At 53.9% G+C, this 17,488-nt stretch overlaps 1 protein-coding gene across 3 annotated transcripts in view; it reads left to right on the top strand.

The window, feature by feature from the left end:
- The window catches only part of Gdpd5 (glycerophosphodiester phosphodiesterase domain containing 5), a 52,556-nt gene that overhangs the window by 21,161 nt on the left and 13,907 nt on the right, over positions 1–17,488 (top strand). The window contains exons 1-7 of one of the 3 annotated variants that reach the window (XM_059270684.1): positions 1,885–1,947; positions 5,730–5,833; positions 9,385–9,478; positions 10,143–10,202; positions 16,628–16,726; positions 16,994–17,087; positions 17,467–17,488. The exon at positions 17,467–17,488 is cut by the window's right edge and continues 124 nt beyond it. In XM_059270684.1, the coding sequence (XP_059126667.1) occupies positions 9,401–9,478; positions 10,143–10,202; positions 16,628–16,726; positions 16,994–17,087; positions 17,467–17,488 (353 nt within the window). In that variant the 5' untranslated portion in view covers positions 1,885–1,947; positions 5,730–5,833; positions 9,385–9,400. Of the gene's footprint in view, positions 1–1,884; positions 2,044–5,729; positions 5,834–9,384; positions 9,479–10,142; positions 10,203–16,627; positions 16,727–16,993; positions 17,088–17,466 lie in introns of those variants that run through there. The other 2 variants (XM_059270691.1, XM_059270682.1) reach the window with 2 other exon arrangements.

Here is a 17,488-nt window from a genome sequence, read left to right as displayed (position 1 = left end):
GCCTCCTGACCGAGCTCCTAGGGCCCACAGCACAAAGCCTGCAGAGCCAGGCCTGACTTCTTGTTCTCCCTGCCTATGGGTGCCCACCCTGGGCCAGGAGCAGGTGATCAGGCTTGCTGTCCTCAGCAGCCAGAGGAAGACTCAATGTAGAGCAGGGGGAGGGCGAAGACTTGATCACTGTCTTCACATAATTAAAGGGCTGTCAGACGTGAATGGTAATTATAGGAACCATGGTGGATCTGGCGACTTACAGCTTACATGTGTAATCGCTGGGGCCTGGCAGCTTTCCTGTGAGGTGGTGGTGATGTCATCTCTGTGAACAGGGGAGGAAGCCGAGGCTTGAGGTGCTGAAGGCTTGGCCCACAGCCGCACAGCCAGTGGGTAGAAGGGCTGGAATTAAAGCCCAGCTGTGGCACACACACACACACACACACACACACACACACACACACACACACACACCACGCTCTCTCATTGGCCGTTTGACTCCAGTTTTATTTGACTCCTTTGGCTGCATTGGTCTGTGTGGTTTCCATCTAAGGGGGCAGGTTTTTAGCTCCACTGGAGGGAGTCAGAGAGGCAGGAAGGGAAGGGGACCAAGGAAACAGCTCCCCTTCCTGGCCAGTGCCACATTGCAAGTGCGTTATTCGTGCCCTGTATGGCACACCGTACCTGACCTCATTCTGAGAGCAGGAAGCTAGGGCTCAAAAGAGGTTGGACGTCTCCAGGGCTACTCAGCTATAACCATCCCAGGATTCAAACCCAGCATTGCTGAGTGTCTGAGCCCAGGTCAGGCTGAGGGTCTAAGAAGGGAGAGCTTTGGGGGGCTCTCCTTGGGGCTGCCTGGGCTGCAGCAGGCTGAACTCCCACCCTGCCCTGGGTACACAGGAGACAGGAACAAAGTGGGACATCTCATGTCTATGATTCTGAGTTGTCGATGTTGCCAGTGTGGGGCCGGCAGCTCCTGCCAGGCACTGTCAGATCACAGAGCTCAGAAGCCGGGCTCTGTTCTGTCTGGGTACCCCAAAAAAGTGACTGCACCTGCACCGGCAATGATGGGCAGCTGGATGCATCCTGGCAGCAGTCAGGGGTTCACAGGAGCTGGTAGTGAGTGGAAGCCGCAGGAGCAGAGTCGGCCCACCCCGGGTGCTGCCCCTGCTTCCTGTGTCCAGTCGGCTTTGGGATCTGTCAGAGCCTGGCTGCTAATGAGCTCTTTCTGTCAGCAGGGTCTTGGAGTGCAGAAGGCTCTGAGGTGGGGGTGGAGGGCGGGAGGGACTGGCCACAGCCGAGGATGGTCACATGCTCATCAGCAGGAGGTAGGGAGGAGAAACCCCTACCTTTGATGAAACCCCTACCTGTGGCCCTTCTGCCACAAAGGGTCTCAGCTCCTGGAGGACCAGGGAGAGAGTGGGAGGGGATGAGACAGGGCTGTGGGCTGGAACCTTGGGGATTCTCTGTCAGTAATCACCCCTCAGCTTCTGTCCCCTGGAGCAGGGATACAGAATGCTGCCTGGCCAGGCACCCCCACCCTCGCTCCCAACCCAGACCTCTTGTCTCCATGTGGCAGACTCCAACACAGGCCTTCTGCTACCTGCCACCTGTGTGAAATAGAGGGGCTGTTCCCTTGGTCCAGCCCCCAGCTGCCTGGGCTCGGTGGGCCCCTGGTCCGAGGCCAGTCTGTCCTTTGAACCTAGCCTCCCGGCATCTCACAATCTCACGTGAATCCATCCTTTCTTGGTTCCCCACACCATGTCTGAGCCCCACTTTGTGTCCCAACACGCTGGTAGGCCCTGGGGAGCCAGGTCGCACCATGCCCCACTGCCCCCCAAGGAATGTGTGAGCTAGCCAGTGAACTCCCCTTTATGACACACTTACTGCGAGTCACTGGAAGCGGCTCAGCTTACTCGACAGCACCCTTCCAACACCCTTGGAGTTCCCATCCTATAGGTGAGGCCTCCAGGCTCCGAAGGGCAGAACCCCGGCTTAAGCTGCAACTCTGAGATACATTGCCTAGCTCTGCAGCTGGGTGCCGTTGGAGGGCAGGTAGCTGGGTACCAAGAGTCAGCACAGGATGTTCGGGGGTGGGAGGTTGTTGGGGGGTTACAGGGACACAAAGGCATCCAGGAGGAGCCAGAGGTTAGGCCTGGGGGCGGGGTACAGCCTGCAGAAAGGGGAGGGTGAATGGACACTGGGCCTGGGGTTGCCATACCGAGTCCCAGTGGGGTAGGACAAGTTCGGGGGGAACATCTCAGAACTCCCCTACTTGGTGACCTCTCCAATCTCTCCCAGCCCATGTTGACCCCCTTGACTACTGTCTGCCAGATGACTATCATAACACCATATGTGTAGGTTAACTGAATGGTAGGCACAGTTGCTTACCCACAGGTGATGTGATCAGAAGGGTCCTTCCCTTTCTGAGCCATTGTGTGCTGCACCACATTCCTGTAACCCTGTCTGGTACCATGCAGAGAGATGGAGGGTACCCATCCCTCTGGTACCATGCAGAGAGACGGAGTGCCAGGGCCTCAAGCTCCACTGGTGTCGCCTTGGAGGCTGGTGAGGCATTGTGCCCTCTGTATCTCCTCGGAGCCCAGCCAGACCCACTTGCTAATGGGCAGAGCATGCCCAGGCCTTTCTCCTTGGTAATTCTCCCTGACAAGGCCCATTAGTGCCCCTGAGAGCCTCTCTATCAGTGGGACTGCGGGGAGGCCACTTCCTCTCCCACTCATCACCTTCCTTCCCCATCCCCTCTCTTCCAACCCCCGCCATTCAGTTTTTTCCTCTGATTGTTCTCGGAACAGCCATGCACCTCTGCCTCTCCCTCCTGTGTCGGGGCTTCTTCAGCCCCATCCATCAGCTGCCTGTGGCCTAATGACCTCCAGCTTCTGAGGGAGTTTAATCACTCAGCCCTAGCTTCTGAAAATGAGGTTCCTAGTTCCTGGTTTCCGAGGCCCCGCACCCTCCTGCCATGCCTACTTATTGGCTCTCACCTTGTCAGTTCCCAGCTGCTGAGAGCCTGGGACCCCTCATAGGTGTCCTGGCCTGCCTCACCACTGGGATGTGGCCAAGTGAGCTCAGGACCCCTGCCTGCCCTCCTTCCCCAAGCTGCTCCACCGGCAGCTTTGGCCTCCTGACCCCTTAGCAATGCTGTCCTGGGGCTTGTGTCATACTTGTGGTACGTCCCCTGCCTGGCCTCTCCACACCCAGGCTATTTGCCTAGGACAGGCCCCAGTAGGTTCAGGCTCCCTGTCCCCAGAGCCTCCCTCTGCCTCAGTGGGCTAGCTGTGGGTGTGCCCTGGAGTCTGTGGAGCTGAGACCAGTGGGAGTTCGTGCTTGAAACGTGATGGGGAGGTGGGAGTGTGCTGTACTGAGTGGGAGCCCGATGTTAAAGCTGACCTGGGACCTGCCAGCTGGACTCCAGGAACAGGCCTTTGATGAGCAAGTAGGAATGGGAGGTAACAGGCGAGACTGTCGGGACTGGACCTAGGGCTGGGGTTGGTGGAGGGGAAGGTGCCGGCTCTGGGGAGAAGGACTGAGTGCCACTCACTCTGCCCCTGCACCATCCCAGCCATCTTAGTGGCCCCCCAGGTCTGGTCCCCTCAGGAAGACCTGTCTTGTTCTAGCCAGGACTCTCTCTCCTAGTCTAGGGCTGTGCTGGCCCATGCCCAGGTGGGGCGGACACCAGTGAGCTTTTCTCTGAGAAGCTATCTTCACCCCCCTACTCCCCACCCCTGAACCTGGTGTGGCCCAGGCTTGAGAGAAATGTCACCTTCACATCCCTGTTTACAAGCAGAGCAGGGTTAGGCCCAGCAGCCTAGCTCTGCACATGCCTGTGAGTGGTGGCAGCTGCTCACCCAAACATGGGTCACCACATTGGTATGAGGGTGTCGGTGTGTACCCAGTCCTGGATTATCCAGGTTGAGAACCTCTCCTGCATGGTGGCAAGGGGCCATTCATATCAACCTTGTGCTATGAATGTCATTATTGGATTTAGTTCACAGAGAAGAAACAGTCACAGAGAGGTTGAGTAACCTGTCCAGAGACGCACAGCTTGTCAGTGGTAATGGGGATTTGAGATTCCCAGACAGTCTGGCTCCAAACACAACATTTAGTTACTGATGTGGGATGGAGGGGGTCTGGGAAGTTAGGGAATGTTTTTTTCTCCTCCTGACACCCTCTTTTCTAGTCATCAATACTAATGAGTCCCATGCCATCTAGGGGCACCGAGAGTGAGTTTGGAGAAGAGAGGCATTGATGGAGCACAGTGAGTTCGAGGGGCTAGAGCTGAGTCCAGGAAGGCTTCCCAGAGGGGGTGGCATGGGTCCTCCATGGGAAGATGGGAACATCGAGTGACAAGCCCAAGGCTGTGGTCCTTCCCAGTTGAGGGGATGAAGCTGGGGGTCAGGGGTCACACACAGAAGAAAGGGCATCCTTGCTTGGCTAAACAGTAAGGGGCCAGGAGGATATTAACCAATTGGAACTCCTGATCCTTTTGCCAGGCTGGCCATCCTGTGTTGGAGAGATCAGAACAGAAATGGGACTTTGGGGGACTCAGTGCTCCAGGGGTGAATAATCTGAGTTCTCGAATCTCATTTCAGATCACTGCTGTTGACCTCAGCAGCTTCTCAGGGCATAGCAAGATGATCTGTCCTAGTTTGTGCTGCTGAGCTCAACAGAGGCGTGGAAGCTGGGGAAAACCCAGGGCTTGGCCAGCGGATGCACTTGCAAGCCTCTGAGACCAGGCTCCCTGGAGCTGCATGGCTGGGTCTGTGTTTACCCACTCCAGCAGGAGTCGAAAGGGTGTGATCTTTCCCAGCTCAGCCCTGAGGCCCCAGCACCGTAGGGAAGAAGGCAGTTGCTGCATTTCTTCCAGTTAGGGAGCTCACTGGTCCTGACCTTCTACTAACTGGCTGTGTGACTCTGGCAAACTGGTTGGTCTCTCTGGGCTCCAGCGTTTCTGTCAGTAGCATCGGGTAGAGGTGGTAAGCAATGCCTGCTGTGTGAACATATGAGAATGGAACAGGGGAGATGAAAGGGGCTGGGGGATGTCACTCTTGACAGTGCTTGCCTAGCACGCACAAAACCCTGCTTTCCATACCCAGCACCACCTTAAAACTACTTGGTTGGCAGGAAAGTTGACTCAGTGGCAAAGAGCGCACATTGATCTTCCAGAGGACCTGAGTTCCATTTCCAGCATCCATGTGCATCTCACAAGTGCCTATAATTCCAGCTCCAGGAGGATCCATTGCCTCTGGCTTCCACAGTGCACACACACACACACACACACACACACACACACACACACACAAATAAAAGTCATAAAATAAACCTTAAAATAGCTGGGCCTGGGGGCACATATCTGTAATCCCAGCATGCGGGAGGTAGAGACCAAGAGGACCAGGAGCTCAAGGCCGTTTTCAGCTGCATAAGGAGTTCAAGGCCGGCCAGGGCCGCAGGAGACTCTGTGAGAGGCTTTCTTTGTTCCTAGGGACCAGCACCAGGACAGCGGACTAGCACACACTGGGCAGGCCTCCAGATGCAGCAGAAAGGCCTTAGGCTGCCCCTTGCTTCCTGGCGGGACCCCTAGTCCTGCTCCTGGCTGTCTGCTCTTGTGGGAGCCGCCCGCCCGGTGTGACGGTGTGATGATGTGACGATGATATGACTATGATGTGACTATGATGTGACGATGTGATGATGTGACGATGTGACGCTGCCCTCTGCTCTTGCAGTGGGAACGCCTGTGGTTCTTGCTCCTGGCCTGCACCTTCAGCCTCGCGCTCACCTGGCTCTACTTCTGGTGGGAAGTTCACAATGACTACGATGAATTCAACTGGTAAGTGGAGGAATCCCCAGGCCCAGCCCGGCCCTGGAGTCCTACAACCAGCTCCCCCGTGGCCTCAAGCGAGGCCCGCTCTGGAGCCCAGATCCTGCCCATCTGCAGGCCTTCAGGAAGGCTTCCTGGAGGAGGAGACATGGGAGCTAGCCTGAGCTGGCTCTTAGATCCCCTAAAGTTTACAGGGAGACCCAGTGGTGCTCTCTAGGCCCAGGCTGTGAAGAACAGGAGCAGAAGGCAGCGTGATATCATCCTGAGGTGGAGGGCTGCTAGTCCCCTTAGAAGGCAAGAGCTCAAGGCCAGGAGAGACCAAGATCTGGGCAGAAGAGGCAGTTCCTAGCCTCGGGCTCCCTGGCTCCTGTGGCTGGACCGGTATGGCTGACAGATGTCATGTCTAATTCAGCTCTGCCTCCTTTAGGGGCACTTCGGGTCCAAGGGCAGGTACAACACTACCCAGGCTTTAGACACTTACAAAGATGCATGATTGACCTGTGATGTGTAATAGAGACCAGGGCCCAGCTCTGGCACGTGAGTGGGCCTGGCTCATCTTGCTGGGCTACAGGGCAGGTGGAGGCAACAGCAGTGTGTCCTTTACTGTATTCATTAATGACAGTGGTCGCTGTCTAATTCAGCTCTGCCTCCTTTAGGGGCACTTTGGGTCCAAGGGCAGGTACAATATTACCCATGCCCTCCCCTCCTCCATTGCCAGCTTTGTGTTGATCAGGAAAGGTATGGGCAGGGAAGAAGATCCTGGGTGCTTCTGAGAGAGAACTCTGCCACTGACAGATTTTGGAAACTGAGGCCCAATTTCACGTATCCAGTGTGGGGAGTCAGGGCTAGGGAGCAAGCCTCTGGTGCGATCTGAGCTTCTTTCTCCCTCTGTGAGGTAGGGTAACTCCAGTCTCATCAGGTTCTTATGAGGGCGAGACGGGGGATGGGTGGGGGTGGGGCGCAGAGCTGCTTCCTGGGAGGCCAAGTCTCCACCCAAGGGAGGCTCTGACTCAGAGCACTGGGCTCGTCAGACTCGGCTTCTGGTGGGCTGAGGTTCAAGGATTCTGCTAGGATCCCAAGACTATTAATGGGACATGACGTCTGCTGTCCACCCACCTGTGTGTTAGTTACTTTCCCATCGCTGTGACAAAATGGGTCGGCACATGCGACTTCAGAAAGGAGGGGTCCGCTTTGGCTCACAGTTCCAGAGCACAACCTGTCAGTCGTGGTGACAGGAGCTTGAGGCTGCCGCTTTTATCACATCAGGCTCAGGGGGAGATAAATTCTGATGCTCATCTTGCCTCCTGCTTTTTAGTCAAGCCAGGACCCCAGCCCATGGGATGGCACCACCCACATTCAGGGTGTTCTCCCCACCTCATTTAACCCGGTCTAGAAACTCCCTCAGTGAGTCCTAGGTGAGTCTAGATTCTGTCAAGTTGACGATCAATATGAACTGTCATACTCTCCGAAGCTCCAGACTGGACCACTGTCATTAATGAATACAGTAAAGGACACACTACTGTTGCCTCCACCTGCCCTGTAGCCCAGCAAGATGAGCCAGGCCCACTCACGTGCCGGAGCTGGGCCCTGGTCTCGATTACATATCACAGGTCAATCATGAATCTTTGTAAGTGTCTAAAGCATGGGTGGTGTTGCAGATGCATGAGAACATTGCTTGCTGGCCCTCAATGGCAGTCCCTAGACAGCAGCACACACCCTGTGTATATGGACAAAGTGAGGTCTGAGGAGACAACTCACCCGTGGTCATACGGCCGGTCAGTGCCAAGGACACATGTCAAGTGCAGTCTGAGGAAATACAGGCTCAGAGAAGGGCCTTTGCGAGGTCACACAGCAAGCTGCTGATGGATCAGTGATGGAGGTTTGACCCTCAATAGCTTCCTGTCCCTGGGAAGACTCAGCAGATGCCAGCCCTGTGTAGGAGGCAGCACAGAGGCCTGCCTGCAAACTGCAGCTCCTTTACCTGCCAGCTGTTTCTTGGGAGGCTGGAGCTTCCCTTGAGTCTCTGGGATTACGTCCTGCACAGAGAGGATGTAAGCACCAAGGGTCAGCACTGGATGGGCATAGGCGAGGAGAGCCGCATAGGGCCGAGAGTGTCCAACCTTTTGACACTGAGACACAGTGCTGTTGCCATTGACAGTGTACGCTAGAGAACTCCACCGTGGGATTATTGCAAACAACAAACACACCCAAAGTAACCAAACTCACAACAATGTTTGACGGACATTCACAATTTGTCTTGTGCAGGTTGGACACACCTGTAAGCTATTGTGTGTTTGTTGGTCCTGGAGGCTTTCCTGCCCAATGTGGCCACACTTGAGAGGCCAGTGGGACCAGAAAATCTTTCAGGAGTAGCTCCAGGGCTGATTCCTGGACTTCTTTGGGCCTCAGTTTCCCAAGCTGTACAGTCAGATGAGCCTAGCCTGTGATTCTCTGAATGGTAGGCCTTCCCACAGGCTCAGAGCAGGGCCCTGGGAAGGGACAGGGAGGCAGATGCCCCGTGGAATCTTCCTGATGTCTCCTCCCAGCTCCGGGCAGGCTACCACTACCTTTCCTGACGCTGGCTCACTCTTTAATACCCCGAGTGAGTTACTTTATCCTCTGAGCCTCTCGTTCCCTACAAACACAGGAGGCTGTGAGTGAGTCATCATTCTGGGGAGTAGCTCAGCTGCATCCTCCAGGACCCTTAAGAAGTTCGCTCCCTCTGCCCTGTCATTCTGTTTATAGCAACCCGACCCAAGGAAATAGAAATGCAAAAAGATGTGTCCATTCTCTCATCTTCGTGTTAGTTTAGAAAGTGAATCATTGCAAGCCATGATGTTCCACTAATGGGAAGCCGGCTATAGATGGCACAGGAATGCAAGAAGACCACATGCTGCTTTCAAATAAATCACGTTTTCTCAGCACTTTTCCTGGTTTCAGTGGGTGCTCTCGTTAGGAGGACATTTGTTATGTCCTTGTCACAAGCCTCCCTCCCTTCATTCCCTGAAGCCCGGCGAAGGGCTTTCTCTTATCCCCATCCTACAGGTGAGTGGACTGGAGTGTTACATCTTATCCGTTCTAAGGCTCCATAGTTGCACATTCTGTCATTGAACTTGAGGTGAACAACCGTCAAGGGCATCTCAGAATCTGTGGTGCCTGCCACCTCCACAAGGTCCTATGAGCCAGCAAGAGGCAATGTGGAGATTAGATCCCAGAGTGTGTTCGTCCCTCAGGGCTGTGTTGACCATGCTCCTGAGGGTGGCCGGGTGGAGTGTTTATCCCAGATCTGCTGTTCACACACGTCTGTAAGTGCAGCGGCCGGTGGGAAGGAAGTGTAATGGCTTTCAGAACAGTGACTGGGCTCTTCTGCTTCATGCCCTGAGTGCCCACCGGAAGTAGGCATGACTGACCCTAAGGGAAGCACTGATTGCCAATATGGGATGGGAAGGGCTTGCTTGTGACTCTTCAGTGGCAGCTGTGTGAGAACTAAGATTATCCTAGCTCCGTGGCTAGGCAGTGGCCCAGTGGGGGTCTGATCTCTGCCCCTCTCTTCCCACCAGGTACCTCTACAACCGCATGGGCTACTGGAGTGACTGGTCTGTGCCCATCCTCGTGACCACAGCTGCTGCCTTCACATACATCGCAGGCCTCCTGGTATGTGTGGAGAGGCTCCCCTGGGCTCATGTGGGTCTGTTCCTAGTAGAGGGAGACATGGCCTGTGCTGGTCTGTGAGGAGAGGGTGGGCTTCTGGCCAGACCCCTTGAATGTTGCTTGGGTCTGAGGCCTGAGTCCTCCAAGGTAGGGGGTCTCATTTTATGAGTCCCCTTCAGCTGTCCCTCTGGAAGCCCCTTCTCATCCCCACCCCCACCTCCAGGCCAACAAAGCCATTCTGGCTCTCGGCACCTACCACAGACACCTTCCAGAAACTGTCTACCCCCAATGTCCGCCGCACTAAGAGACTCAGGTTGACCACATTCTGCACTGGGGGCTCCTTGGGGACAGGGCTCAAGTCTGTTTCTGAATCCCAGGGCCTAGATCTCCCAAACAGTTGAAGCATAAAGTTAGGCAGTTTGCGTGCCAAACCCAGGAACCTTGCGCAAGGGAATTCCTAGAGGAGGAGGCTGGAGGCCTGGAGTAATCTGGAAGGAAGCCAGGCCAGGCCAGGGCTGGGCTGGGCATTCCTGGTGCCTGTGGGGAGGGTGTGCTGCCTGCCTAGGGTCAGACCAAGGGCAGGAGTGTGGATGGAGCAGGGCATCTGGAGAGCTAGCAAGCTTTCACGTCACACGTGGCTTGACTGGCCCCTGGGGACCCTCTTCAGGTCCTGGCACTATGTCACATTGCTGTGGGGCAGCAGATGAACCTGTACTGGCTACACAAGGTAAGGGGGAGCTGCTCTACTTGGGGGGAGAGGGAGCGGGGGAGGGGAAGAGGCGTGGAAGCAGAGAATAGCCTGGGTGGTCCCTCCCCTGGGTCACCTCTGTAACTGCGCTGCTGCGTAGTCCACTGAACCCTGACTGCGCCAGGCACCATCCAGCCCAGCTTGCATTTACCCCTTTAACCCTCACAGACCTACAAAGTAGGCACTGCCACCACCCCACCTTGCAGGGGCAAAAAACAGAGAGGTTAGTCAACATGCCTAAGGTCTCACAGCGAAAGTGGAAGGCCCAGGGTTCAGCTCTGCAGCCATTCGCCCACCAGCACTAGCTCGGCTGGACTCCCACCTTCCCTCCTGGCTTCAGTGAGTTCTGGTGATGGGGCCTAGGATGACCCAGACTGTCCTAGTCTGGTCCTGATGACTGACTCTCTGGGCTGCCATGGGATAGTCACCTCAGCTTCTGCTTGGGAGACGTCATTCCCACCCCTGAGCATACACGCCTTTCCTTGGCTTTTAGCGCCTTGCTCTGGCCTCATTTGCTCACTTGCTCTTCGAGCCCATTTCCTGTTATTTGAACCCTCCCTGGGCAGCTTGTGTCCCAAGGGAGGGGCTTCCCCCCAGCCCCAGCAGCCTCCCCATCTCCCAGATGCATTTTGGAGCATTTGCGTTATCAATTTCTATCAGGCTCTCAATCCCAGCCCACTCCAATTTGGTGCTCCTTGAAGACTAAATTGGCACTGATTGCTTCCCTGGTGTCCTCAGTGTTCATTCCAGACCTCATTCCAGAGGTCCCAGGACTTCATCTGACTCCCTCCCTCCCTCCCTCCCTCTCTCTCTCTCTCTCTCTCTCTCTCTCTCTCTCTCTCTCTCTCTCTCACACACACACACACACACACACACACACACACACACACACACACACACAGAGTGTAGATTGTTAATGCCTGCTCTGCTTGAACAGAACAGAATTGGGCCAGTCCTGGCCAAGATGGAGCCACCCCCCCCCCCATCTAGGAGCCCCAGGGTGTAGAGGGAGGGGTGGGTCATCTCTTTAACCAGAGCATGGCTACGAGTGAGTACACCATCTAAGAAGGGACAGATGGGACCCTGGAGATGGACCCAGCTAGCAGAGGGACATAAAGAGGGAGATAGGGCACAGATGAACATGAGTTGGAACGGGAGGTGCAGGCCAGCAGTGGGGACACCTTGGGAGCCAGGCCTTGGTGGCTGAAGTCTTGCAGGGATGAAGAGAACAGTAGGACAGTCCCCACTGGTCTTTCTTTCTGAGGACTGCTCTGGGACTTCCTCAGCCCCCTCCAAGAGGTCCTTTCTACTCTGAACTACATAGCTAACACTTGAAAGAGGGTACCAGCTGGCACCTGGGGATGGGGCACACATGCTGTGGTCACCTCCTGGGGCTGTGCCTGGCTCTCAGCAGGTCGAGTCACACGTGCTTGATCCTAGGGGAGAAGCCTGCAGTTCTGCAGAGCCAGGCAGATCTGGAGGCTCCATGCAGGAGTCCCTCAGCTAACCTGCTTCCTGCTTCGGCCCTTTGTCCTCCATCCACACCGTCCTGGGAGATCTCAGAGGCAGAGGGGCCTGCCAGACAGTGCTGATCCAGGCTGGACTGATTTCCCAGGCTCAGGGCATTTGACCAGGGCCTGGAAATTCTACATAGTTAAGGAATCCTTGTTATCTGTGTCTGCTTGCTTTGTCTTAATTCACTTTTTTATGTGACCAAAAATTCAGACATGAAAAAAATCATACTCAATGAAAATTTTCCTACATACACTGCCTTTTTATTTTAATTACCCTCCCTCGTGTGTGTGTGTGTGTGTGTGTGTGTGTGTGTGTGTGCAGCACATATATCAAAGTCAAAGGACACCTTTTGGAAGTTGGTTCTTCTCTCTCACCATGTGGGTCCTAGGGATCAAACGCAGATCATCAGGCTTGGCAACAGGTGCTATCTCACTGATCTCCCTTTTTGTTGTTGTTGTTTTGTGTTTTTTTATTTATTTATTTATTTATTTATTTATTTATTTATTTATTTATTTATTTATTTATTTATTTATTTATTTATTTTGTTGTTGTTTGGTTTGGTTTTTCTAAGCAGGGATTCTCTATGCAGCTCTGGCTGTCCTGGAACTTACTTTGTAGACCAGGCTAGCCTGGAATTCACAGAGATCTGCCTGTCTCTGTCTCCCGAGTGCTGGGATTAAAGGTGTGTGCTACCACCACCTGGCTCCTTTTTTCTTTAAATTTATTTTTATTTTATGAGCACAGGTATTTTGCCTGCATTTATGTAAGTATACTACCTGTATGCAATGCCTGCAGAGACCAGAAGAGGGCGTCAGAGTCCCTGGAACTGGAATTGCAGACAGTTGTGAGCTGCCATGTGGTCCTCTGCTAGGGGAGCCAGTGCTCTGCTGCACAGTCTCTTCAGCGCCCTCCCATTCTTAAATGCACACATAGTTCACCTCCCCTTTGCCCACCTCTTAGAAAAGTGCTAGGAGCCCTTCCTGGACACAGGAAGGCCATGCCCATCAGCGCCTGTCACTTGCTCTTGTCCCCTCATTCTCTAGGTATCTATGCAGCTCCTGTTAAACATCCAGTGGTTTTCAATCTTTTTCCAGGGCAGTGCAGATGTGATCCGGGAGAAAATAAACATCGTGTATTTTCCTTTTTCTATTTTCTTGTTGTTATTTTGAGACTGCGTCTCACTTAGAACTCACTCTGTAGACCAGGCTGGCCTCGAACTCACAGACATCCACCTGCCTCTGCCTCCCGAGTGCTGGGATCAAAGGTGTGCATCACCACTCCCGCTGTCAGCTTTTTATTTTATTTTACGTTATTTTTGAGACAGGGTCACTGTCTGGAGCCCAGGTCCATCTCAAACTCATCCTCCTCCTACCTCAGCCTCCTGAGTGCACACATTACAGATATGTGCCGCCATGTCCAACAAGAAGGTCTACTTTAATAATCTTGATCCTGCCCAATGCCCTCTTTGCCACACACCACCAACCCATGCTCCCTAGACAGTAAGTGGACTTGGTGTTTCACAGACGTGGGCACTGGAGTTTTGGCTTCCTGTCTCCTATCCTTTTGCTGCGGGGTCTGCTTATTAATTTACTAGAGCTCCTGGTAGATCTGGGGAGTTGACCCTTGGGCTGATGAACTGTAGATAATTTAAATATTGCTCAGTTTGTCGTTCATCTTTTGACTTTGTTTATTGTATTTGTGCCATGCGATTTGTTTTTTTACTTTCTTTCTTTTTTTTTTTTCTGGTTTTTCAAGATAGGGTTTCTCTGTGTAGCTTTGTGCCTTTCCTGGCACAAAGAACTCACTTGGTAGCCCAGGCTGGCCTCAAACTCACAGAGATCCGCCTGGCTCTGCCTCCTAAGTGCTGGGATTAAAGGCGTGCGCCACCACTGCCCGGCCGATTTTTTTTTTTAATTCTAAAAAAACATTTAAATCTGGGTGGGTGAGGTGGCGCACGCCTTAATCCCAGAACTTGGGCAGCAGAGGCAGGTGGATCTCTGTGAGTTTGAGGCCAGCTTGGCCTGCAGAGCGAGTTCCAGGACGGCCAGGACTGTTACACAGGGAAACCTGTTCGAAAAATAAGACAAAAACAAAAACCAAACAAAAAACCCACCACCACCAACAACAACCACAAAAACCTGAATCTGTCATCTTTTTTATGGCCCTTGGGTGTTGGGTCAGACTTGAAGGAAGGGCCCTTCCCACTCCAAGATGATATGAAAATTTTTGTATGATATCCCTAGGTAATTGTATGGCATTGCTTTTTTTGACATTTAAATGTTCATAGATCTTTTGGAAGTTATTTTGGGGCCTAGTGTGATCTTGCCAAGCTCACTGGAGATGCTTCCCAGTGTCCCCAGCATGTCCTCAGCTGTCTCCCTTGCACACACACTCTCCCCCTCCAATCTGAAATGCCGTTATATTTCTTTAATGCATTCAGACCTCTTTCTGAACTTGGCTTTCATTTACTTCTCTGGTTTTATGCCAGGGTCACATTGCTTTGAAGATGACAGTTTTATGGGACATTTTAATCCTGGTCTGTGTTTAAAGTCCCTGGTTCTCCTGAGTCCCAAAGAGGGGAAGGTAGAGGGGTTTAGGAATGAGCAGGGAGAGGCCCATCTGTACTAGGTGAATACCGTGGCCCAGAGCTCCAGCCTGTGAGGGATCCCCAGGAGAAGTCTAGGGGCCTGGGAGGTGAGGGAAGTCAAGGGATTGTGGGGAGCTGTTTTGTAGCCAACAGAAGACCCCTCTGTGAGACGACCTTTGTGCCCAGCCACCACCCAGAGCCATCTGAGATGCCTCTTCTGAGGGGAACTGTCCTGGCAGTCACCTTCCTAGCTGTGGTGGTGTCCACTAGCTCTGCTCTGTCCCTGCTCTGTGGTGCTAATTCCCTACCTCAGGGGTCAGCTGCTGTAGTCCCAGGCTTGGTCCCAGGATGCTCTATCAGCCACCCAGGCTGAAGCCCAGAGACTCTGCCTGACCACAAGTGTGGCTGAGCTGGGCTGGTGTCTGCTGATCCTTGGACACCCCAGCAGCGCCATGAATCCAGGCTGTTCCTCAGCAGCTGGGGCACGTGACAGTTCTTTCTGGCAGCTAGCTCTGTCCTTCCAGCTGCTCCCTAGAAAGGCACGTTTGAGAACTTCCTGTCTGCCAGACATCAGGTTTGTCATAATAACATTGAGCAGCATTTCTTGGGTGCTTACTGTGTGTGACGGGCACCCCCCCCCCAGGGTTTCATCTGTTCCTCTGTCACCCCTTTCGGTTACGATTACTCAGAGTGGTGGCACTCATGTCTAATACTCATTTCCTTTCAGTGGTAGTCACTGTGCAAAGCATGTGTGTTCCCGTTTATGTCCCTGACCCCTCCCCGGGAGGCACTCACTCATCACTGTCCCTATGTCCCAGCTCAGAGAAGTTCCCCAAAGTTGTACTCTCCTCCAATGCAACAGAGCCAGGATTTGACCCAGGAGTGTGACTCAGGTATAGAGACCCAGGCCTAAGAACCAGGCACCTGCCAAGAGACCAATCTACAAGGCTGGATTCCAGCTCTTCTTGGGTCTCAGCACACAGGCAAGACTCAGATGAATGAGTGAGTGAGTGAGTGAGTGAGTGAGTGAGTGAGTGAGTGAATGAATGAATGAATAAGGATCTCCATTGCCATCATAGTCATAGCCCAGAAGGACAGAAATGCCATGGCTGAATTCAGGTCTACCCCAGGCCTGCAGGTGCTCCCAGGTTAGGTTTGGGAGGGGTCACGATGTTGTAAGCCTGTGTTATTCCTGTGGCTGAAGGACACCATGGGGAAGAAGTCTCTCCCCGAACTTTCAATGATGCTGCCAAGCATGATGGGTAGTACAGCAGCAACTGTAAAACTGATGAAATTTTAATTGTATTAGGATTGTGGGGAATCAGTTTTATTGCAAGGGCTTCCGCTGGTGGCCTGCTATTGTAATAAGATGTCTTCAGAAAGTGCTCTTCGAAGGCTTTGCTGGTGGAGGAGGGGCCGGAACCATGGAGATCTCTAGGGCTCCAGAGAGGACGGAAGCAGGGAACCCCAGCTTAGTCTTACGTAGTTTGGGGTTTCAGGTGCCATCTGTCACCACAGATCTCTGTCCCTGAAGGTACCTCGGTGTTCATTACAGCTGTGCCCCCACACTTCCTGTGGAACACCCTAGAAGCCGGGCTGGGGATGTAGCTCAGTTGCTAGTGTCTACCTAGCATGCAGAAGTCCCCAGCATAGCATAAATATGGTGGTGTATTCCTGTAATCCTAGCAGCAGGAGTGTCAGGAGTTCGAGGCTACGTAAGACCTTGTGTCAAGAAAAAAAAAAAAAAACCAGCCAGATGCAGGAGACCCAGGCAGCCAGTTTCTCAGGCAACACCACCAGCAGAGCCCAGCCTGGGCATCTGCTCTGGCTGGAGTTCCCCCTGGTGTGAGCCCAGTCCCCTCCCACTGCACAGCTCTCTCCTGCCTCAGCCTCGGCCTTCCTCTCAAGTCCCTGCTGCCTTCAGCCCATGCCAGGCTCTCTCCTTCCCTCCTCTTCCTTGCTCTTTGTGAACTTCCTCTTCTTTTTGGTTTTTGTTGTTGCTGGTTTGGGCTTTGGGTTTTGGTTTTTTTGAGACTCGGTCTCTCTGTGTAGCCTTGACTGTCCTGGAATGGGCTCTGTAGACCAGGCTGGCCTCGAACTCAGGGATTCACCTGCCTCTGCCTCCCAAGCACTGGGATTAATGGCGTGCGCCACCACAGCCTGGCCTTTATGCACCCCTGCCTTCCTCTCCTCCCCTCTCCTCCCCTCCCCACCCCTCCCCTCCCCTCCCCTCCTCCCCTCCTCCAAACACAAGTTCCCTTCTCTCCTGCCGTGACCCTCTGTCTGGTACCTCCCTTTCCAGATGGTGCTGGTGGTCATCCTGGCCTCCACGGTGGTGGCCATGTCAGCAGTGGCCCAGCTGTGGGAAGATGAATGGGAGGTGCTGCTGATCTCCCTGCAGGTGAGTGAGCTGGGCTAGGGACAGGGACATTGCTTCCCCAGGACCCTTGCAACAGGGAGTGCTTTTATCATGCCTGTGCCTCCACACCAAGGCTCAGAGCAGAACAGTAAGGGGTTTCCTCATTGCAGGATTCCCAGTGTCCTCAGCCGACAAATGGAGACAGGATTGCCTGTCTTGTAGGTAGAGATAGTCAGCAGCATGCTGGTGATCTGAGGGTCTGGACCTGTCTTTGAGTCCCAAGTCCCCCCTGCCTCTCCTCACACACAGGGCACAGCACCATTCCTGCACATAGGGGCCCTGGTGGCCATCACTGCACTCTCCTGGATCATAGCAGGACAGTTCGCCCGTGCAGAGCGCTCCTGTGAGTACCCCCTGAGGAGGGCCCCTGCATCCTGAACTTCACAAACACCAAGGCCTGCTTAGACTGTCCCTTCTGGGACTCTACCTGGGGGGCCTGGGCATGAGGTGGGGCCTTGGTGCTCGGCATGGGAAGGGGGAAGGGCTGGCTCTAGGTGGTTCACAGATGCTACCAGAGGTTGCTCTGGATCTCTGCTCCAAGTCCCTATGTCTGGGTGTACATGTGTGCCTAAGTTGTAGATGGGGTGCACTTCTTGTCAAGAGCAAAGGCCGCTCCTCAGATCACCAAGTTCTGCATTCCAATCTGGCCCGCTAGGCCCGGTTGGGCCTGGTGAGGGCTGAGCAGATGATTCACCGGAAGTTCCCACTGCCTGTGTCCACAGCCTCTCAGGTCACCGTTCTTTG

Source organism: Peromyscus eremicus, chromosome 1, assembly GCF_949786415.1.
Source record: "Peromyscus eremicus chromosome 1, PerEre_H2_v1, whole genome shotgun sequence".
In the NCBI taxonomy this organism is placed as follows: domain Eukaryota; kingdom Metazoa; phylum Chordata; class Mammalia; order Rodentia; family Cricetidae; genus Peromyscus; species Peromyscus eremicus.
This window is presented reverse-complemented; position numbering and strand designations above follow the sequence as displayed.